This window comes from Gymnoscopelus microlampas (assembly GCF_963454915.1).
Source record: "Gymnoscopelus microlampas genome assembly, chromosome: 6".
Taxonomy (NCBI): Eukaryota; Metazoa; Chordata; class Actinopteri; order Myctophiformes; family Myctophidae; genus Gymnoscopelus; species Gymnoscopelus microlampas.
The window spans coordinates 23159957-23184843 of record NC_139943.1 but is presented as its reverse complement, the minus strand read 5'-3'; the positions used below and the strand labels follow the sequence as shown (position 1 = coordinate 23184843).

General features: G+C 41.9%; 1 protein-coding gene across 3 annotated transcripts in view; it reads right to left on the bottom strand.

Annotated features, from left to right (window-relative positions):
* Nucleotides 1-24887, bottom strand: part of dgkzb (diacylglycerol kinase, zeta b) — a gene marked incomplete at its 5' end in the record, with an annotated part of 50112 nt that overhangs the window by 11490 nt on the left and 13735 nt on the right. For 2 of the 3 annotated variants that reach the window (XM_084061087.1, XM_084061088.1), the window contains 18 exons: nt 965-1076; nt 4043-4116; nt 4974-5036; nt 5369-5424; nt 5533-5611; nt 5850-5990; nt 6409-6522; nt 6648-6708; nt 6977-7059; nt 8266-8367; nt 9452-9520; nt 9890-10006; nt 11537-11608; nt 12289-12357; nt 12465-12521; nt 13259-13336; nt 14049-14144; nt 14327-14435. In XM_084061087.1, the coding sequence (XP_083917213.1) occupies nt 965-1076; nt 4043-4116; nt 4974-5036; nt 5369-5424; nt 5533-5611; nt 5850-5990; nt 6409-6522; nt 6648-6708; nt 6977-7059; nt 8266-8367; nt 9452-9520; nt 9890-10006; nt 11537-11608; nt 12289-12357; nt 12465-12521; nt 13259-13336; nt 14049-14144; nt 14327-14435 (1552 nt within the window). Of the gene's footprint in view, nt 1-964; nt 1077-4042; nt 4117-4973; nt 5037-5368; nt 5425-5532; nt 5612-5849; nt 5991-6408; nt 6523-6647; nt 6709-6976; nt 7060-8265; nt 8368-9451; nt 9521-9889; nt 10007-11536; nt 11609-12288; nt 12358-12464; nt 12522-13258; nt 13337-14048; nt 14145-14326; nt 14436-15022; nt 15967-24887 lie in introns of those variants that run through there. The other variant, XM_084061086.1, reaches the window with a different exon arrangement.

Here is a 24887-nt window from a genome sequence, read left to right as displayed (position 1 = left end):
TTTGTTTTGTTTTCATAATTTAATGCCCTATTTCGTCGTACAATAGTGTAGAACGTAGTGAAAATAGCCGATCTACAAGCTTGTGAAGCGGTGTGAGCTGGCAGATATGCGCATCGCATCGCATAATATGCACATCGCATAATATACGTTTCGCATCGCATATTTCCGCATATTCCGCAACTTTTCACATATTTCGCATATTTCGCAATTCAATGTTCGCATATTTCCGCATATTTCACAACTTTCCGCATATTTCGCAGGCCACATAATCAAGAGTTTTAGCCCGCATAATCAATCCTTAATGTCCCTTTTAAATGTCAGGTCTTTGAATAATACATCTTTTATATGTCAGGTTATTATGTCCAACGATATACATATTCATGATTACATTGAGTCATAGCACCACTTAAGCTGGACATTTTAACATTCATGTGTACTGCCCCTCTGAATCTGTGTTAGCAACTGATTCTATGACACTACGCATCGTTTAATCTGGTTCAATATGTCACTGGTTCTAGTGAGTCAAGGGCCACACAGTTGATCTGCTACATTCATTTGTTTTTTCTTTAACTAATGTAGATAAAGGTTCAATATGGTATGCAGGTATACACATGAGAAAGCATGCATGTGAGTGGGTCAAGTTATTGAACTACAACTTGCAAATAACAATGGATGTCAGCATATTTAACAGCATAATGTATGCTGTTAAATACTGCAGTGTTTCACCTCTTAAGCCCTATATACCGTGTGTGACAAATAGTGAAAATAGACAATCTACATACAAGCACACAATGTGACATTGTGAGCTTGTAGATCAGCCATTTTTGCGATTTTGGAAAATTTGGAAAATGTTCAACTACTGTGTAATGACATTCCCAAAACAGGGGTTTTAGGATCAAAGTGGTTAAAAGCATAAGGTTAGGACAGTCTATTACAGTACAGTTCAGTCGGTATCATGACTCACCAGAGAAGTCAAGGTGAAGCCAATGACCTCAATGAAGCCGTCGTCCTGGCGCTGGGGGTCAAAGTCATAGTGCTCACTGGGATGACCCCAGGGCGTGGTTCCTGCACAGTACCTACAGCACAGCCAGAGGTGGAAGAAGTTCTCAGGTTCTGTAGCAATACTACAATGTAGAAAATCAGGGGCGTGCACAGATAGACTCTAGGTGGTGCTAGAGCACCTGCCCTTTGCCCTCTTGACCAGAATAGCAGGGCGGGAATATGCCGTTTTCAATACACGATAGTGCACTTGGTGATACAAGCGCGAAATTTGGCACAGATGTCCTTCATATGACCCTAATTGATAATCAACCTTTGGCCACGCAAAAATCCTAAGATTTCAAGATGGCCACCACCAGTTTTCAAATGGCTGCAACTGGGCCAATGTTTTGGACTATATCACTTTGCTGGGTCTTATTTTAATATATGAGAATATGTTCTGGAGGTATTTCTACCAAGTACGATAAAAAATAACATTAGGTTCCAATATGGCGGCATGTTTTCCAATATGGCTGCCGATAAATTGCAGAAATGTGCATCTGCTTATGGTTTATCCACATGAGCTTGTAGTACATGTCTGTGTATTAATTACCATACACATTATTAGCTTGGTAAAGCTTAGTGCTTACTTTTTGTTTTGTTATAAGTCATTATAAACACATTCTCATTTACAATGGTGGCTGCGCAAGTGACAGGCCAGTTTACTAGCAACTGCAACCACAGAGGGGTGTGCAGATAAGTCCAAACTTAAAGCATTTGCAGTGTCCAGAACATGCTTTTTTACATCCACATCGTGTCAGCTTCTGGCATAATTTGGCAAACAGGACTGCACAAGAGTGACTGGCCCCATATATGTCCTGCTTGGAATGCACTTCACTTGCATTCACTTCCTTGTAGGAACTACTTCTATGAAGTAGTTCCTACATGAGTACTATGAACTCCTCAATGACTTGCATATGTTTATCATTTATTGCAAAAGGTGTTGAACCTAATTTGGAGAAGTTGTCTGCCATGCTGACCTTTTTCCCTTTCCATGGAAGGACGAAACTGTGTGGCATCCCCTGAATGCATGAAAGAAGCAAAGACCTGATGACTTTGATTCAATAGCTGATGCAATTTCATGAACGGGATCCATCTGAGATCCTTCCCTCCTTCCAAAGGCAATCCACAGCTAATTCAAGCCAAGTCTTTGAACAAGTGAAACTGTTATGTCAACAATGTCAGTATCTAAGGCAGAGCTCAGAGGATAGCATCTGACACATCATGATTCGCAGCTCAGATACTGACGTTGTTGTCATAGCAGTTGCACTTGTTCATATTAAGTAAGTCTGAGACTTATTGTCAGTATCAGCTGAGAACGCAGGGGTCTTATAGACCCCCTGGTATTGCTGAGGTGGAGCGCCACACTCACCGTACCTACTCATACACTGATCCTGACCGAACCCATGACCATGTGATCCGAAGGTGAAAGCTCTACTGACTGAGCTACCCAGACACAAAGACTTGGCTTGAAAAAGCTGTTGAAGAACCTCAGATGGATCCCTCTTCATGAAAATGCATCAGCTATTGGATCAAAGTCATCAGGTCTTTGCTTCTTTCATGCGTTGAGCAGATGCCATACAGTTTTGTCCTTCCACGGAAAGAGAAAAAGGTCAGCACCTGTTTGAGAAAATATCCCTATATCTATATATCTATATATATACAATTTGAATCCTGCGCCATGTCGGTTGTCAGTATGTTTGTCAGTATGTACGTTGTATGTATGTACGTTGCATCACTCCGAATATGGACACAACGCCAGTGTGACGTAATCTCACGACAGCATGACATCACGCATGACATCACATCCTACCTATAAATTCTAGGATGCCGTCAGATCGCACCAGTTCGACGGCTTCCATAGTGGGTTTTGGTCATTGGAGAGGTGATGCACGTCACCTCTTTCTGAAGTGGGTACTTTCAAAGCCTGCCGTGGATTTAGGAGAGCACAAAACTCTCTCTCACACTGTGAGGTGCCTGTAAGGTGGCACTGCAAAGTGAACGACGCGTCACGCTAGACGTTCGGGCCGCGTAGCGGCCCGAACTTCTAGTACATTATATATACGTTTTTGTATTTATTGGTGAACATATTGAAAAGTCTGTTGCCCTAGGTCATTAAAAAGCTACCAAATCACTTTAAAATGTGCTATAAATTGATTCTGGGTATGGTAATTAATATAAATACATGTGCTACAAGTTCATGTGAATGTACATTTATGCAATTTATCGGCAGCCATATTGGAAAATATGCCGCCATATTGGAACCTAATATTATTTTTTTTATCTTATTTGGTAGAAATACCATAAGAACATATTCTCATACATTAAAATAAGGGGGAAATCAAAGATTTACAGCCCCAGCAAAGTGATATAGTCCAAAATGTTGGCCCAGTTGCAGCCATTTTGAAAACCGGTGGTGGCCATCTTGAAATCTTAGGATTTTTGCGTGGCCAGAGGTTGATTATCAATTAGGGTCATATGAAGGACATCTGTGCCAAATTTCTCGCTTGTATCACCAAGTGCACTATGGTATCAATTTCCCGCCCTGCTAGAAGTGCCCTTTTGAAAAAAGGGCACAGCAGGGTTCTTCAACAGGGGGTCCAGGACCCCTAGGGGGTCCTCAGAGTTACTACAGGGGGTCTGCCAAATCTTTATGTGATAGGATTTTTCTTTTTACCATAACCACTCGAAACCTAGCATCCCTTTTCTGAGGAGAACTTTAGCCAAAAATAGCAGATCGGCTATTTTTGGCAAAGAGGTATAGGTGTAGAGGGAAAAAAGAGCAGACCTGTCTGTGCACGCCACTGGTAGAAATACAAGTAAAAGTCCAGCATTGTAATGTTTATGTCATAAGGACCTGCGACCTTCCGAACAGCCTCTCTACCCACTCAACTATGCATGCCTCTAGATTGGGTCTGTCACCCTTACAGAGTAAACATTCTGCATCAACAACACAGATAAAAGGTCAGAGTAGAGGTCTTTAGGCCCACCAGGCTTGCTGTACCTTGGGATGTTGAGGAACAGTAGGCACAGTAACTTCATTTCCTGGACTTTGGGGGTCAGATCCACCCCATCACACTGGAGAGAGCCAATCACAGAAAAGACCATAATCACATGATCAGGAAGATGCTACAGGTAGCAGTAAGTGGCTCGATCCCATTGTAATTTCATTCCTCTCAGCCCTCTTGCTAGCCCTTCCACCCCCTGGGAATTCCCATCGATGTTGTTCTTCTCACATCACAAAGTGCTGGTCCAATCCATTAATTATGTACAGTAGGTCAAGTTAATTACAGTGCACCCTCGAGCTAGTGATCAAATCTGTTCACTTCAAACTCAAATATTGCCCATAATGTAATGCTATATTCTTGCTGTCATATTTGCATGTACAGAGTGGTGAGTTGGTTAAATATTAAATATCCAAATAATGTGGCCTCCACTTCATTATGTGTCATTAACATACATTAGTAGTCTAATGGGAACACCAAAGGTGGTCTCAATACAGTTTTGCAGCACCCCTTACTGCCTCACACAAAGTGACCCTTGTAATTACGACAGCTAAAACATCATTTTTAAATGTGAAGCACCATGAGTTGAGGAGAACGGTATTTTGCTCTCCTGTATGCCCAGTGTGTATTGTGGAAGTGACAATAAAACTGATTCTGATCATCGCGTGTTCACTTGATCCAAGGGCTGATTGAATTCAAAGCAAATGGGATGCAGTGAATGTTATAGAACAGTTAGCATCGCCATTTGTGTGTTCTGCTGTTAATGTTAGCGTCACTGTTGATGTTAGATTCTAGGTGTTAGATTCTAAATATTAATATAAGACCAATTATGTTACCTTTAACTGTTAAGTTGTTCAAGTTAATATGTTACCTTTTAACCTTTTTTTTACCTTTACCTTTTTTTTAGTGTTAAGGTATTAGTGTTCTCACCTCAACTTTGATGTGTTTGGCTAGGTCTTTGGAGCTACCACTCAAGAAGTCTGAAAAGGCTGTCTGAAACACACATACAAACGGATGAATTGAGCACAATGCAGCAAAACATTTGACTATACTATACTGTTAACATTCATGTTAATAAAGTATTCCACACACACACACACACACACACACACACACACACACACACACACACACACACACACACACACACACACACACACACACACACACACACACACACACACACACACACACACACACACACACACACACACACACACACACACACACACACACACACACGTTCATGTATACTGGACAGATAGGTGGACACAAATACAGACACGAATATTGAAATGCTGTAGATAGATAAGTGTGACACTCACCCCTGCATAGAACATCTTATTGCGGAAGCGGCTGTTAAATTTCTCTGGGTTGGCCTCTGAAAGACAAACAGAAACAGACTTTTATTATTTTATAGCATTAGTGTCTACCCCAGTCAAATCCAGTCCTATATTTCTAACCAATTGACCCCAGTTTACTGTTGTACCTCTAGATTCGTGGAAGCCCAGGGTGACATGAGCGTCAAAGCCAAGACTGAAGTAGTTGTTGAAGACATCGATCGGAAGCTGAAAAACAAGTTGACGAAATGCCATTCTTTTGTAGACACCATTTTTGTCAGACATTTCATTTCTTCGTCTTCATATTACTTTGTCAAAGTTACATTAGCATTACACTTGAATGCATGTGTGCGACGATATTTAGCCAATATTGACCTAATTATGAAAATTCTTTATTATTATTTATTGAGTCATATCTAGTACTGGTTGATTATCTAGCAGTCTGAGCTCTGATTGGTGAACTGACTTTGTCCGTCTGATGCTCCTCCCGCTCCTCCTGCTGGGTGTCAGGGTTAGGCTCCACCTCCAGATTCCAGCGATCTAATTGGACGACAGTTCCCTCTTCCACATGAGACAGGATTTTGGTCACCGGTTCGTCAGTGTAACCCTGGGGTTAAAGGTCAGGTGTTAGAAGTCAGGGACGAACTGTGCTATCACATGTGGTAATACTTTTAGGACCCCAAACTGATATGATTTTGCTGCAGACCCCCACCTGAAAAGGTGTTGTGCCACGGAGCACCATAAAAGAAGATTTGTGTTGTTAAAAATGTTCAAATAATAATCATATAATATATATTTTTCTGTGATGAGACTGTCTGAAAGCAACTGTGAATTGAATGGATGGAATGGAGACTTTTGGCTCAGTGAGTGTAAACTGTTGTTTTTTTGTTTTATTTCTGAAAATATACTGAAAACATTTTGGGGGAAAAAGCAACAGCAACAACAATAAATGAGATATTTACTCACATACAAATGAGCCCAGTTCTTATGTTTGGGAAACACTGGACAAATAAATAGACACTCACCCCTCCCCAGTTGAGTGTCCTTGCCAGGTCATTCCCAGTCCCCAGGGGAAGGATGGCTACAGGAGGCTGTGGGTTCAACTGAAGCTCGTCTAAAACCGACAGAAGCCAACCAACCTATAGACAGACAGACATTTATTTTGTCAGTTATAATGTTTATATTCCTACTAGTATTATCAACATTTTAAAAACATTATTCAAACCAATTGGGAAATGGTAAATGATTAGTGACTTATCCTCACCGTGCCATCTCCTCCACAGGCCAGGACCCTCAGGTTGGGAACCCTGGAGAACAGCTCCAACCTTGAGACACACAGACACACACACACACACACACACACACACACACACACACACACACACACACACACACACACACACACACACACACACACACACACACACACACACACATTACAACTGAACTGGGAAGACTGCAGTGTTCATTATCATGTGAAGATGTGTGTGTGTGTGTGTGTGTGTGTGTGTGTGTGTGTGTGTGTGTGTGTGTGTGTGTGTGTGTGTGTGTGTGTGTGTGTGTGTGTGTGTGTGTGTGTGTGTTCTCTCTTACCCCTCTTTAGGCCCGCCCCTTGTGAGGTCAAAAACTTGTCGTGGGTTCAAATACCACATAAAAGACTGGATGATCTTGGCTCCCTGAAGATAGACAATTGTATCCAGCTCAGTGAAAAAAGAAAAAAAAAAGAAAAAAAAGTGCGGTCTGTACTGAGGCATTCTTTATGTTTACAATGAGCACGTTGTTTTACATACATAATGGATAATGTAAAATGAGACTGTCATCATACAACCAGTGGTGTGGTCTAGGTTTTTTTCTGAGGTATACGATAATCATTCCCTGCACGAAATGTGTGTGGTCGTGGGTATACGCTAGCGCGTTTTCAATGGATGAAATGGTTAGTAGACTGTATACGCGTTTTTCCAAAACATTCTCCACTGTATACACCTCTCACCAACGTGACTCATTGACAGTCGAAAAACTAAATGGAGAAAGTGGCAGGACTTAAAATATCAACAAACATGGCAGAGATAGAGGCTGCTGTGCACCCACACACTCCTAACCCTTCTTATATCTGGATCTTCATCCAGATATGCTGCTAGAGCAGGGGTGGACAACTTTGATGATGGAGAGTGCCACGAAATGTCCACACTGTGTACCTGCACTCTCACCAGCAGTATACTGTATAAACCCCATCACTCAAATAACCCATAATAGTCACAAACGTAATAATAAAGGGAAATTAACAATTATCATTAGGTGTAACTTATTTATTAAATTTCAAATGCATTTAGTAATACTTATATTATCTTAATTAAATTAAATTCATTGGACATACAAAATACAATACAATTTAATATAATGGACTGTAATTAAAACGGGTCACGTAAACTTGTATGCTTGGAATTGGAACAGCCGAAATCAGTACAATGACCCGCGGGCCGCATTAAGTGAAGGTGGGGACTGCATGTGGCCCCCGGGCTGCCAGCTGCCCATGTACTGTATGTGCTGCTAGAGCAATCACAAAGATGCGATTTCTGGCACTCATGTTTACCTTTATGTTATCCATTAGCGATGTTGGTTAGGTTATTTGTATTAATAATAACGCAGATGACGCAACGCAGAACCTAGCAACAATAAGAGCTGCGTCCACTTTGGAAGTGCTCTGAGCATTCATATTTTTGTTTTTGCAACTTCTGAATTTTAAGAATTTTAATAAAAACAAAGACTTACAACCACATACTGTACATAAAGAAGAACAGACTGTAATGAAAATCTCTTGGAGAATCACGTCCGCTGAAGGAAATATTATTGAACAATAAAGGAGTGTGGGACAGACTGTGTACCTGGTTTCCTCCACTCTTTGGATTAACAAACACTAGAAGGGGCTTCATCAGCTGGGAGGGGAGGGGCTTAATAAGGAAGGGCCTCCAACGGCCATCTGGGAGCTAAAAACACAACAGGCAGCAGAAATAGTTAAAACAGTGCAAAGTCAGAAACATGGAAATCATTTATAGCAGAAACTATGTAAATACCGTATAATCAATCATGAATCATAATTGTACTGTTTACAGACGAGCACTACTCAAAGCTGAGTAAGTCACTATTCTGGTTAAACTAGAATAAAATCTCTTATTACACGGCTTGGTTGAATGCTCGATTCTGATTGGTCAGTCATCGGTCATTATTTCTGGATAATGACCGATGAGCTCTATAACGGACCGCTGTGTAATCAGAGACTCAGAACACCTGCTCATGTCAACCTGTGCTGCTTGGTTATATGCTTTATCCAACATGACAGCCATGTAAACAAACAAACAATGTCATTTACAACTAAACGTTGCTCTCAAAAATGTTTTTGAAAACATTTGAAGTGAGAAATAGACGATGCAATAACCGAGAAGTCATTCTATTTGATCCACTGCGCTTCCTTGTTTATCGTGGCACAACAACGGGGGAATACCAAAACGCTCGCCCCAAAACACAGTCGCCCCGGGGCAAATCCGGCGGTATTACAGGCAAATCGGCAGTAAATAGAATGGGGGGCGAGTGTGTTTTGGGGCGAGTTTTTTTCCATTTCGTCATTTGTTTTTGCGAGGCGAACTTGTCCGCCCAGCCCAATACTTATGGAATACTTTCATTGCCGTAAGCAAGGAAATACTTCGCCTAGAATCAAATCCGGCGGTATTACAGGCAAATCGGCAGTAAATAGAATGGGGGGCGAGTGTGTTTTGGGGCGAGTTTTTTTCCATTTCGTCATTTGTTTTTGCGAGGCGAACTTGTCCGCCCAGCCCAATACTTATGGAATACTTTCATTGCCGTAAGCAAGGAAATACTTTGTTTTGTTGTTACTTTTGGGTAAATGTATTTATGTATTTATTAAGTAGCCGTGTAATAAGCGGCTGCGCCTCGGTGGTTAATCGCCCTGTAGGGCTTTAAATTTCAATAATGACTACCTCCCCATGCATTATCCCTTGCATAATCTATTGTAGCATGAACACAAATATTTCATCCATGTCCTTATTATCTCACCTCTCCAACCCTCCTGTTCTTGTTCTTCAGTGATGTTCTTTTCTTCTTTTTACTGGATTTTAAAGACGACTAGAGGAGAGAAGACAACACTCAGACATGTGTACAGTATATTGCACCTTTTGGGCTTCTGGGCTAGCCGTAGTTGTGTAAGCAGAGTAAGTAAAGGTGTACGAGTGTGTAAATGGTAAGATAGTCTGCATTTCTACAGCACCTTTATCTGAAGTGCTTTACAATATTTGCATTTCTACAGCGCGTTTACCTAAAGCGCTTTACAATATTTACATGAACACACATAGGGCACCAACCAACTCATCAAGAGTTAGGGCAGTTAGGGTTCAATCACATCAGTGTCTTGCTCAAGGACACTTCAACACAAACCTATTGGGCCACTGCCGTGTGTGTGTGTGTGTGTGTGTGTGTGTGTGTGTGTGTGTGTACCTGTGGTTTGCGGGCTCTGATAATCCAGGTTGGAGGGACAATGAGGGCAGCGTGAGCACCCAGACCACAGCTCTCTCCAATCTGCTGCAGCATGAAGCATGTCACCTTGTTATGATACTGAAACACACACACACACACACACACACACACACACACACACACACACACACACACACACACACACACACACACACACACACACACACACACACACACACACACACACACACACACTTTATTTGGGACTTGATGTTTAAACCACGTTATCAGCTTGCCTGGTATTGACAGGGTTATTGCGCTGACAACGCGCCATGAGGCGCACGATGGATGTTCAGAGTGTTCAGGCTTCAGTAAGCCACCATTGGCTGGGTCAGATCAGAGCTCAATAAGCAAGAGGGAGGGGGACAGTGGGATAGGGACAGGGGGAAGGAGAGAGGGGAGGCAGGGGATTGTGTGTGGTGTCAGACCAGAGCTCGCTCAGCGGGAGAGAGAAATATGGAGAGATGGATAGGGAGAGGGGAGGGAGAGGGAGAGAGACACTAGGGAGAGAGAGGGAGAGGCTATTTAACCTACACATAAGCTCAGGCAATAGGGCATAGCAGTGGCGGCCATTTTATGGTTCCACTCCAAAATAGTCAATGCATTTTCCCCATTGACATTTCCAAAAATATTTATATCAATTATTTTAAGCCTAGAATCAAGCCATCCAGGGTCCTGGTGAATCATGACCATAAAACGTTTGATTCTGTGAAAACACTTTTTTGAAAACGGCAAAACAAAGGGTATTTATTAACACATTGTGTGCCAAAAACGGTCCGGACCGTTTTTGAGAATCCAAACAAGGAGTGCCCAAAACGGTCCGGACCGTTTTTGACCCAATTTTATTTTTATACATGGGGCCCATGTGGGGCGCTAAAACGAAACTTTGGGATCATCCAAGGAGTTTCTGAGAAGGATAGGCCGGATGTGGATCCATGTCAAAAATCCTTCCGGTCGGCCTTTCCAATGTTAACTCCTTGACTAAAAGCTTAATATCTCCATTTCTTTTTAACGTGGTGGAAGCGAGCCGTTTCGATCGGCAATCACACTGCAATGGAGGATTGCGTTGGAAATATTATTGTTCCAGCCGTTAGTCGGGACCCTCCGACATCTCGCACGCACGCTTGTTTACATGCACTTCCGCGTCGGGGCTTCTACAGCACGAAACGTATCAACGTAAGTGGATGGAAGAATAGCAGGCACTGAAAGTATAATATTTTAATAAACCTCTGGCACCCGATGTGTTAAACATAGTATATCATATCATTAAATATATATATTTTTTTTTTAATCACAGAAATAAATGTTTTATGGTCATGATTCACCAGGACCCTGGATGGCTTGATTCTAGGCTTAAATTAATTGATATAAATATTTTTGGAAATGTCAATGGGAAAAATGCATTGCCTATTTTGGAGTGGAACCAGAAAATGGCCGCCACTGCTATGCCCTATGTTGGGTACCAAAACCTGAATGCGCTGATCATCGCGACATGTTGTCCGAGCACAACCCAGCAATACTGGGCAAGCAGAAAGTTTGCTGCTTGTACAGTATACAGACAATTCCTATTTTTCTACCTGTTATGGTACTATCAGTTGTGGTACTTACAGCCTGTTTGCACCAGGAGCAGCTAATGGCAACAATGTCTTTACTGTGGAACGAAAACTTCTGCTGGAAGCCCTGGGAGAAATAAAGTACAACCCGTGAAAATGTCATGAAATGTGCTAAAACGCCACAATAAATTCAAAATGACTGACTTACTGTTGGGTTTACGTCATGGCTCTTGAAGCCATGACCTAAAGCCAACAGGAAGTCAGCCATTTGCCATTTGCCATTTGTTCGTCGGGACATGATACAGTGTGTACCAATTTTCATACATGTAGGTGAAACCGTATTGTGGGGCTTCAAGCATGACATTTTGTAGGTGGCGCTATTGAGCCATTAGGCCACACCGCTTTTTGAGACGCATACATTATTTAATGTTTCGCCAGTTGAGATGTGTGTGCAAAGTTGCGCAACTTTTTCAGTACGTTTAGGCCCTCAAAAATTCATTATCGGGAAAATAATAATATTTGCAATTTCAAAAAGGCTTCGCACTGGTGCAGTGCTCGGGCTCTAATAATAATAGCTTGAATTTATATAGCACCATGAACCCAAGGACACTTTACATCAAAAACAATGAACAACCAACAAACAAACAAAACAACTTTTTACCAAAAGCCTGAGAGAATAATGGGTGTCTTTTCAAGGCAACCTTAAAGTAATGTGGTTTTGTTTGTCCATGGAGAGTTTAGAGCAATTGGAGAAAGTTTGCAGCAGTTGGAGAGCTTTGCTGTACTTTCAGTTGATTTGAGACTGACCTTTCCACAGTGTCGACATTTTCCAGTCTGTCGGCGTCTGTGGACCCAGTGATGACGTACGGTGCTGGGCTAAAACATTGCAGAAACAAAAGAAGATTTAATATTGAGAGAAAAAAATACTTATTTACTGTATATATCTTCAGTCCGTCTCCCTGTTCATCCATTCAGGTACTGACCTCCCTGATCGCACGGGTTCCATGCTCCCTGAAGGAAGGCTTACACTTAAAGTTTATCTGAAGGAAGATATCAAAATATGTGTACATGTTAAACAGAGAAAACAAAACAAATGTGTAATTTTAATTGCTTATTATTTCTGGGTCACTGGGTGGTATTTTTTGTTTGTTTGTTCTGATCAACTGCCAATTCCTTTTCGTGTACTGTGGTCCCTGTCCCCGCCAACTAGAGGACTGCGCAGGACTGTTTTCTTATACATTACAAACAGACCCAAATACATTACAAACAAAAACACAGAATATGAGAGAGAGAGACAGAGACACCATTTCAGCACCATGGACAGCAACACAGTGGGCTGGGCTTACTGCTAGACAGTAGGTAATTTATTAATAGATGCAAACATACGTTTCACGTTTATCGGTATTTGACGTTTCGAAGTTATGTTCTCCTGCTCTGGTTCGTTTCCATTTTGTCAGTAACGATTGAGAAACCTATCCAAATTAGGGATGCACTATTAAACGTTCATCATATCGGTGTCGGACGATATTAAGTTAAAAATGCATTCTCTGTATCAAACCGCTACTAGTGTAGTGACAAGGACACGACACACACATGAACACTGCCAATTGTGTTCGCTGGAGAGCCCGATGAAGCCGGAGGCACCGATGTCAGGAAGCAAACTCAGGCCTCTGCGGTGGTGGGTGAGAGTTGTACTGTACCTCTACGCCACCTGGATGGCCCAGTATGTGAGCGGTGCTTGTTGTGTTATTGTGATGGTTTTGTAGTGTTTCCGTACCGTCTCCAGTTGCTCCATACACATTATGTGGACTGATATCTTACATCCAGCACATTTCTTCCTGGCCACAGATTTTTGCTGCAGGGGGGAAAAAAACAATCACAGCAGGTACTGTATTGCCTGATTTAGAATTGGTTACATGCCATGTCTTACGCACCAAAAATAGCACATCCAGAATCTCACAACACGTCAAGCTGCGACGCGTTGTGAGCTTATGTATAACAGAGTTGTATAAGTCTTGAGTTATCAGAAGAGTCTGGAGAAGTCAAGTACGCGTGGATTAAAGCAGAATCAAATCTCACGACTGAAAATGTTTGTATGATCAAGTCCTAATGTGTGATTAGAGAAACAGTATGGAAAGGAGCTCCCCCACACACTAGCGCTTAATCCTAAACAATTAACTCACTATGTAACAATATGCTGTTTTAGTAATATTGTTCCTGCTGTTCTACTGTACATACTGCCAACCAGGTGAAGAAGTCACAGACTGAGGCTTTAACCTTTGCTTTTATACAAAAGTATAAAATATATACAAATATGCTTCTGAACATAATTGCTAGTTTGACCATTACAAATGCTTACAATAATAACCGAAAACAGCCTATCTACAAAATAGGCTGTTTTCACTGCGCAAGATGCTTCCACAGAGCACACTGAAATCAGTCGTGGCGACTGAGAACTTTAATCCATGAGTACATCTGATTGACTTCCTAGAGCAGTGGTCAACCAAACCCTGCATTCAAAGTCCTGGTAGGACTGAAAACCAGTTGTCAAGTCAATGGTAGCTCACCAGAGTCTTGGCGATGCAGTGCTGCTCTCCAACGTAACAGAAGTCTCCAGAACCGCTGGTTTCAAACCAAATATGATCACCAAACAGAGCATTCTCCTGGCAACAGACACAACAGGGAGTAAAGATACACGTCTTGTAGTTTTGGATCCATGTGTAGAATAAATAACAGCTGGGTTTCTGGTGAGATGTACTTTTAACTGAATGAAATGGCTCCCTGGACAGTCAGTCAATGACATTCTATATAGGTGTGTATGTGCGTGCGTGTGTGTGTGACTCACGCTCCAATCCACTGTGCTACTTAGTTCTCTGTGTGTTTCAGCTCCGCTGGGAGCTGACACACTGGGCTGGGCTGCAGCATGCTGTCCAGCTGGTTTACCTTGGGCCTTCCTGTCAAGACACACAGACAAACAGATGGAGAGACAGACAACATTTGAGGGCTACAAGGAAAATTATTCAATTATTATTATTAAACTACTAAAACTTAAAAAACTCACATTTAGATCCCCAGTTCTGTAGATAGAATAATATACTACATACACACATATCTTACATGGCTGAAACAAACAGTTAATGTTGATGTGTTTCCAATGTGTGAATGAGGTTAACTTGAGAACACCAAAGATTTGACCAAAACTCATACACACAAACACAGGCTGAAAACACAAGTGATCCAGCCTCATTGTTAACATTAGCCACAAATGAGTTAGCTTTTAGCCAGCTACACAGAGGATGTTTTGATGCGCTGAGGAATCAATCTTATTCTTTCTTTTTCTTCCTCTCTGCCTGAAAGGTCATCTCTCTCTCTCTCTCTTTATCTATCTCTCATGCCACAAGTGTGAACAATCAATTACCAAACTGAACAGAAGCTGTTTAATACAATCCCAAAGAACCCGGCTGAGGAGAGACAAGCTCTGCCTCAAGGCCACTAGCTTTTAGGTTCCTATAGAAGGTGAGGGGGGTCAGGGATTACATACAGCAGGAAAGTGCTCCAGTTGTTGAGCTGGGGGTCACAGTATCCGGGGCCCCTGGAGAAGGCAGGGTGATGGAGGTAGCACAGTGACGTCCTCCTGCCTTTACCCGGCCAGGGGCTGCCAGCCTTCACCACCGTTGACACCTTCCTCTTCCTCCGCTTGTGGCTGGAGGGGCGGGGCTGAGTGTAGGGCGCAGAGTCAGAGGGTATGGCTAAGAGGAGGGAGGAATTCCTTCTCAGACAACGAGGGGCCCGGATCAGGGACCGCGAGGGGGAAGAGGGCAGCGTGGGGATGGGGGAGGCAGAGGAGCTAGAACGATTATAGTAGGAAGGGCCTTCATCCTCCTCAGCCAGCTGCTCTGCCTCCGACAGACGGCTGCTATCTGATTGGCTGTCGTCATCATTGGTGTAGTTGTCATCGTCTCCATCTGATTGGTGGCTGCTGGAGCGAGACAGAGTCCTTGCTCTGTCCCTCACCTCCACCTGTTGTTCTCCAGCTGGTAGCCCCACACCAAACCCCTCCTCCTCTTCGGCCATCTGGATCAGACTGGCCAATAGCATCGAAGGACCCAGCAGGGGGGAGTCAATGGTCCTAAGTTTCCCCACTTTCCTCCGCCGGACAGCAAATCGCGGATTAAACATGGGGGTGGTGGTGCTGGAGCGCCTACGACCATGCCCCACCATTTTGCTGCGATTGGCTGACTTGCCAAGCCTCCCACCCCCAGCACAGCGTCCCCCTATGAATGGTAGCACCCCCCGTTGCAGCTGGAGGCTGGATCGTCTGCGCTGTGATAGGCTGGATGAGGCCACGCCCACACTGGACCGTCGACGGACCTTGCTGGTCGGCAGAGCAACACTTTGCCTCCGCTGGGGACAGGCTGTGTCCTCTGTGTGGCCCTGAAGCCCAGTCTCCTTCCTCTTAAAGTGACGTCGGAAAAACGTGTCCATGTTGGAACGTCAGCCAAACCTCTACAACTGGCAGGGCAGAAACCAGTCAGAAACTATTAGTAACTAACTACAGATCTAGAGTTCGCACCGCCGATCCGACCAATATGCACATACTGTATATGGAGATCTCTGTATCTGTTAGTCTGTGTCCTTTTCATGTCCATATATGGAGATCTCTGATGTCATCAGTAATGCCCATACATGGGCATGCCCTCTTTTGTGCCCATATATGGAACTGACTGATTTGTTTGCGCCTGATCCCATGACGACACATTGAGGTTAAACAACACACTATATTCGGGCGTTACTGACCAAGTAATTGTCTGTCTACTGTCCACGTGGTCTCTGAACCTTGTATTCCTAGCAGTTGGTTGAAACTAGTAATGTTGCTGATCTAGGATCTGGACATACAGTAACAGTATGTACTAATAATGCTGGACTTGATGGCACTCTCTGGATAAGATCACCAGATAGACACCAATGTAAAATGTTAACAGCTTAATAACAGGAAGTGATGTGAGCAGCAGAGAACAAGGAAAACCTGTATGTACTGATTATCGTCAGGACAACCTACCAGCAGATTAGTGACCTGCTGGGAAACAATCCATTTATAGCACCTTCTCCTCCGCTTCCTGTCTTGTCAGCTAATCAAGCGGCACCTACTGTACGTTGGCATGGTAGCCAGTGGGTAGAATGCCTGGCTCTAAAGGTCTCGATTTCACTATTTCACTATTGCCAATGTTAGGGCAATATGACTTCAAATCAATATGGTGATTCATTAAAACCTTTGACTCGATTATGATTAGCGAGGCAATGCGTTGTGAACATGTACGCCATTTTTGTACGGCATCACTGTACCATTGTATTGTTTCGCATCGTTTTGTTGATATTAGCAAAAGAAAGAAAGATATATAAATATATATATATATATATACACACGTACTGTATATAATATATACATGTATATATATATTATTATGTATATACACACACACACACAAATTTGATTTGATTTTTCGATTAACTATTATTGGTTCCAAATGTCGGTTCTGATATATTTTTGGTTCATTGCCCAACCCTAGCCAAAGTGTGTCCTGGCAAAGTGGCCTTAAGCTAAACACGGATTCACTGAACCCTTAATATTATTTATCTGTTCAAAATGTTTCATCATATGATCATGTTCCTTGCTTGTTGACAAATATTACATATATTATGATATAGAAAATCCCAGGCTATACTTAATCACAATATCAATAGAATATTGATATATTGTCCTATTAATTCAGTCAAACTGTTTTTTGAAGTCTACAAAACAAGCAGTTTCCCATTCGTAGTACAGCATTGTGACCGTTTTGGTTGCATATGCTTATGTAACTTGTAAAACGTATATTAGAGACTGACAAATGCCAGATTTATTTGTCCAATGCTGATCCTGATTTTTGAGTCCTAGCCCACCAATTACCAATGTTTTGACCAAAGTTCTGAAAAAGATGACACATTTTCTAGACAATTCGGAAAAAAAAGTTCAAGCAAAGAAATAAAAATAAAACGTTTTTTTTTTGACTGACACAAATTTAAAACAAGTATAATATATATGCAAATAACATTTAACTTCAATTATACAATGCAAACATACAAACATAAACTTAACTTAAAGGTAGGGCACGTGATTTTCTTTGGTTAAAAAAAGTGTTAAATAGCTCTATATTCTGATAGTACCGATTGCTATAGTGTGTTTGTTTAGTAACAGGAGTGTTGATGTCTCTCCAGCTCTTTAATAAACAGAAAATGCATTTTCAGGTTGGGATACAATTTTATCCAATCAGGATAGGGAACTCAGTCAGGATACAGATAAAGAAGTGAAATTGGAAGTGATGACACAAAGAAATGAGCAGACAAAATTGCAACTGGCACACTATAAAATGTAAGCTGATAAATGGGTACTCTCTCCTGATTGGCTGACATTTTGTCACCTACCTGAAAATGGATTTTCTGTTTATTATAGGGCTGGAGAGACAGGGAGACTCCTGTTATTGAACAAACACTCTATAGCAATGATTAGTATCAGAACATAGATCTTTAACCTTTTAACGAAAAACGTTTTGTTTTAGCCAAAATAAATCAATTACCCTACCTTCAATTTAACCAGATAAGCCCTATTAAAATTTTTACAAAAATAGCTAATCTACAAGGTCACAACGCGTCACAACTCGAGGCCTTTTGAGCTTGTAGATATACTATTATTGTTTTGTTTTTTTAAGTTAGAAAATGTTCGCCTATTTGACATGACCAAAATACAGACGTCAGCTTTAAAGGGGTTAAAATCAGGAGCAGGACAAGCAAATAAAAAAATTAATTAAAAAAATGTTGGTGCTCTTTATATTTTGGTGAATGCTCCTAATTTTTGCTGCCGATCTTAACTTTTTGAAATTGTGAGTACCAGTGCTCAAGTTCAAGTTCCTCTTTGCACAGAACGAAATTACGTTGCAAAGGCTCCGTTATAAAAAACACAATTCTGTGCTACCAAGTCAAGTACATTTTGAGCCCTAGATCTTTTATAAACATTCATTGATCACTGATGAATCTTCACAGGGACAGAATTGCCACACTTAATGTCAGAAATAAAATCACACCAACAACAATGCTCTATTTAAGGCTTTGATATTATTTCCTCTCTTTCAGCCAATCATACTATATTATTAAACTTCTATCAACCTATATTACTAGACTTCTTATCAACCTACTGTATATCACCAGACTTCTATCAACCAACTGTATATTTCTAGACTTATATCAATGTATACATTTCCCTTGTATCAACCTTTATTACTTACTTCCATCAACCTATATTACTTGTATTAACCAATATTACTATACTTCTGTTAACCAGTCCTAGGCAATACTTCTATCTATCATTATCACTAGACAACTATCAATTATTACTTTACTATCTATCTTTACTTCTATCAATCTATATTACTAGCCTTCTATCAACAAATATGACTCTAATTATTTTCAACTTATATTAGTATACTTCTACAGAGTATCAACCAACATTACTATAATTCTACCAACCTACTGTAACTGTCAATGTTACTTTATTTCCATCAATCTCCTAGTTGGTACAGACGGTTACAGTCAGTTGCACGTGCAATTTGTTATTATTAATGTAGTTATCTGTCTGGTAACTGGTTTTACTATCACTACCTACAGGTGACACTAGTAACCTTTAACAACCCGAGACACAACATCACAAAGCACTGAACTAACCATGTTACAGACGAGTTAACAAACACATCTTTGAGCCTACAATTGTAACGTGTAGACATAACTAACTATAATGTAAGAGTAGTGGCTGTATACAACCTGAGTCACCCGTCTGTCCAGCTGTCAGAGAATGAATGAAATGGAACAACAATAGATAAGAATACTGAGAGAGGAGAGGAAAGTGGGAGAGAGAGAGGCAAAGGAGACAGGGGGGCAGGGCACTATGCTTCGGTTTTAAAATAACACGGTCTGCTAAGTCCGGATGGACACTCTTTAAGCTTATGAGTGAACACCCCCCTCCCCACCACTACATCGACCACCTGAGTCACATCTCTTCAGGCACAACATCAACCCAAGATTGGTCTGTCTGTCTGTCTGTCTGTATGTCAGTCAGTTTGTCTGATCTATGGACAGTTCTGTGTCTTTTGTGATCAGCTCACTTGAGCTGCTGTATAGATGAAAGGGCTGGTATCCCATAATATTCCTCATTAACACTTCAAGGCCATCAAGCTGCAGTGTTCTGGGTCTATTTAAAAAAGCTAAACAGCAGCAGCTTGAATGTTAATTTGGCAAAAAGCACAAAGAAAGACGTCATTTTGTCTCTGGTAGACTTTAGATTACAGACATTCAATGAATCAAAGGACAGCTGATAACATCAACACTGACTAAAATTAAGTCATGCGCCAACTAACTGGCACACTAACTACAGTAACTAACGCTAGCTAGACAATAACAGCCTCTGGGGGACAAACCACATTCTGGTGGCCATTTGTGCAGTTGTCAGGGGTTGATTGGCATAGCAACCAACCAGCCTTGTGATTTGTATTCTGTGGCATTTAAAAAAAGATATACTAAATCATAGGTCCAATTAACTAAATGAGTATCCTCCGATACACATGGATGGAGTCACCAGCCGCTTCTTTTCACCTGACAGTGAGTTTCATTGGGAGAGGTAAACACACGCGGAGGAACAAACCATCGGCCCCAGTTCCCCTCCCTGCTGAACAGGCGCCCTGACCAACCAGTAGGAGTCACTAGTGCAACACTGCCAATTGTATTCTTTGGAGTGCCTGGTCAAGCCGGAGACACCACTGATGCGTGATTTGGGAACTAACCGGAGGTTTTGGCAAACCCCGCCCCCCGAAAGCCGCCGTAATCGAAACCCTGACCGTCGCCATTGGCTGGCTGTTTCCTGTTTCTATTAAAATACGCTAGTCTGTTATAGGTTATAATCATTTCTTCTCTGCTGGCTATATCCAAAGAGTTTATAAATAGAGTTTAGAATAGAAATTATTATAAACTATATAATAAACAGACTAGCGTATTTTACTGGAAACAGGAAAGAGCCAGCCAATGGAGAAGGTCGGGGGCGCGGTTTGGAATACAGCGGCTCTCCGGGGGCGGGGTTTGCCTAAACCTGCGGTTAGTTCACAAATCCCACACCACTGATAGGAAGCAAAATCGGTCCTCTGCAGTGGTGGATGAGTACTTTTATGCTAGCAGCAGGGCTCTATGGATGGCAAGGTCGAACCATCTGTCCGTTCTATAGTGCTGGGCAATATATCACTAATATGTCAAAATTGTGATATGAGACTAGATATTGTCAGAGATTTGGGATATTGTAAAACATGGTATAATTGTTGTCTTTTCTTAAAATTTTAAAACGTGTATCCATTTTTCTACAGAATGTGCAGGTTCAATGTCTTGCTCATTTAGCAAATGGCTAGAAGTAGTGCAGTTGATGCAACAATGACAACTTAAGTTATAAACAATTAAACATGTTAATAGTCCTCCTAACAGCACTAAACAAACATGAACAAGAACCTGATAGATATCCGCCATCATTGTTGTAGTTTCCCAGCACAAGCAACAATGGCCATGCGCAAATTGAGCTGTGGTGTCATCGTTTCTCAAACTCTCCACATGTCTACACTAGCCTGGGGGGGGGGGGGGGGTCTACACAGTTCCACACAGCATCATCACTTTTTTATTCGTTTACAAACATCTCTGTTTTAGCAATCAAAAACACCATATTCGTGGCTGAAGTTCTTGCCGTTGTGTGCCTCCAGCTTGGCCGAGTGTCCACATGAGCACAATTGGCAGTGTTCACGAGAGGGAAGCCAGGTGGGTAGGGCAATGCACCAGCAACTCCTATGGGCTGGGGTGTCAGTGGGGGGTGTTGAACGATAAGAGTAAGATGGAGGCCCTAAGTCGTCCCAGTGGGGGCTCCTCACTGGCAGGTGAGCCACGAGGGCCAACAGTGACAAACAAGACTAATGAGAAAAAAGGGGGTGACATATTTTCTCTAAAGATATTTATAAAAAATGATGTACACCTCTAGGTTGCCTTTGTTCTACAAACAGAGGCAGCTAGAATGTCTAAAAGACTAAACACCGATGCTCAAAAGCTCCAGAGCTTTCATTCTAGCAGCCAGGCAATTATCAGCGGAACATACCAAGTACATTCTGCATCAAAACATCCACATTCACCTCTTTGCAACACCTTCCACATTCAACTCCATCATATAAATATGCTTTGTAATTCTGCATCAGCACCTGCTGTGAGCTGTGACTAATCCACATTTCTATTATTTTAGTCTATTATTCCATCTGCCCATGAAACCTCAAACAGATACAATGCAGAAGTGCTGCCATCTAGTGATGAGGTCTGTGTCTTGCAAATAAAAACCTCAACTTTCATCCCAGCACACAATGGATTAGAAACAAACAGCTATGTGTGTCTGTCTATCTAATATGAACAGGTCCTTTCAACATTTAGACAAAACATTATTATCTTCAGTTCCCAGCAACATTACTATCAAATAAGAGTAAGGAGCAGCACTAGGATCAGAGACATAGTGGACAGACAATATTCTTGTGAGTGATCCTAGAAAAAGTTCAATTTATACTACATTACAACCTTGTCGCCAAGCAACACTGTTGTGCTATTTAGTCGAAATTTGGTAAAAGAAGAGTTATTTGTTTTTATCAGTCACAGAGCATTAAGAGTGTATAAAGTTAGTTAGAGAATCCACCAGTTATAATACAGTTCTAAGGTACTATGACTAGTAGTAAGTGAAATGTAAACAGCAAATGGTACAGTAAGACATTAAGGCTAAAAGGATAACACAAAAAAGTCCTGGGGACTTGGTGTTTCCATTGTTCAAATCTTCAACAGTTAGGGACCATAGACTAGGATGTAGTTTTTAAATTTAGGATTGAGACTTCCCTGGGATACAGAATACAGTTTGGAATAGCACCTTCCCTGGTTATTGAGGTAGGTGGTAGGATATAACATGTCTATGTTGCAGCCAAGACAAAATATACAAAATATAAGATATACTGTTCCAATTGTTTGTCTTTAGTCACTTCTACAGTGCTCCTGCCTTACCCGACACTGACTTCTAAAGACCAAATTATACTTTCCGCGCCCGCATAGCCGTCATATGACGTAAATTTCATCACCAGCTCATGTTCACGGGGGCATCCGTGTGCACCCTAGATTTTGTGTGAACGCTGACTGCATGCGTTAGAACAGAAACATGGACTCTCAGTAATACCACCTGAGTTCAGAGAGAAGAACCATTGCCACCCGCTCTATTATGTTATGTGGTGTTTACAATAAAGGATTTGAACCTGAAGTGATGATTATGCGAACGGCATCAGCCTGCTCTCCGACCACGTGGAACAAGCACATGAGATTCCGAACAGAGTGGAGTCACAGTGTGCCAAGGTTGACCTTCGGCTAAATGCCAAGAAAACCGAGCTTAATACCTATAACGTCCTATCGGAACATTCAACTACAACAACAGGAGGTACTGCTCTGAAGGAAGTCAAGGACTTCAAATACCTGGGCTCATGGGTCAACTCAACTGAGAAAGATCTGAAAGTGAGGCAGGCACTTGCATGGGCCCTGAACGTCATGGTCAGTGTATGGAACTCCACACTCCCCCAACAAATCAAACTCATATTCTTCTATGCAACGGCAGAGTCTGTTCTCCTATATGGCAACGAATGCTGGACCCTGAAACCAACCCTGCAGAAGTCTCTAGACGGGGGCTACACCAGAATGTCGCGTGCCGTACTTAAAGGAGAATTTTGGACTACATTTTTTTAATTGTGAGATCTGACGTTCATAGTGACAGAACACTATGCAACCAAAAAAGAAAAAAAACAGATGTCTCGCTAGACGAGATTGAAATCTCGAGATTTCAATCTTGTCTAGCGAGACTTCTGTTTTTTTTCTTTCTTTTTTTTTTGGGACAGTGTTCTGTCACTATGAACGTCAGATCTCACAAAAAAACAAACAAAAAAAAGCTATTAAAATATGTGATCTAACCTAAGGCCTATCCGCGCACCTTTTAAGCTGTGGCGGCTCAGGGGTGGAGTTATGAAGTTTTTCTACTGTACCATTCATCCTAAGATATCATAACGTCATAGAAAAGGTAAGAAAACTTTAGTCCAAAATTCTCCTTTAACATCAGCAAGAGTGGACATGTTACCAACAAGAATCTGTATGAGGGAATACCAAGGGTGAGCGAGAAAATAGCAGCCAGGAGAATGAGACTAGCAGGACGCTGCCAAAGACATCAAGAACTGCCAGACAGCAAATTGGTGCTGTGGGAAGTGGGAACCAACAGACGGGCACCGGTCACGACTCGAGGACGTCCCACATTAACATACGTGGACAGTGGACATACTCAAGAAAGATGCAGGAGCACAAAGTACCGATGAGCTGGTCAGATGTACAGTATGGAGAACCGGGATGAATGGAGGCGACGATGGAGGGCTTGTCTGAGGACGAGAGAGATGTTCGTTCGATTGTTAAATGGTAAAAGCAGAATTGAATAAAAATTCGCCTCAAAGCTTTTCTGAAGAAATGCATTAGCATTTGAGGTCTTCAGAATTACAGGAATGCAAAGAAATAACAGACGCAAGTTAGAGTTAACTAGGACAGTAGACTACTCACAATGGCTTCTTGCCATGGCACAAGTCCGTCAGTTGTCTGGGAAAAAGGTAATTAAGTTGTACATTGTATTGAGTGCAGCTTGTGTTGCTCTTACTCTTGGAACGCATGCGTGTCTGTGACACCAAATGTAAGTATAACCAGAACCACGTCTCATCCGCTATCCGCAGACCCTCGTGGCAAGAGGCAAGTATAATCAGGGCTTAACCACATTAACCCTGGCATCCTTATTTTTGGCAAATTTTCTATTTTTGATTTTTTTTCAAAAATAGCACCCCCACCAAAATAGTGAAAATAGCCAGGCTATCTTTGATATTTGTCGTACAACAAAGTATATAGGGATTTAGTGGTCAACTCCTTTGCTCATCAGCCTCCTTTCTCTTCTCTGCTTGTCCCCTTGTTTTCCTCTTTCTCCTCCTGTCCTCCTAATTCCTTCTACTCTTCTCCTTACTCCTCCTCTATCCACATCCTCGTCTCCTCCTCTCTCCTGCTCCCTGTGTGTCTCCAGTGTGTTTCCAGGGCAGACTATAGATAGAAGGACAGAAGGAGGTCGAAGACACAGATAGACCAGGAACTAGGTCTGTGTCACCACACACAAGTCACTCCACACACACACACACACACACACACACACACACACACACACACACACACACACACACACACACACACACACACACACACACACA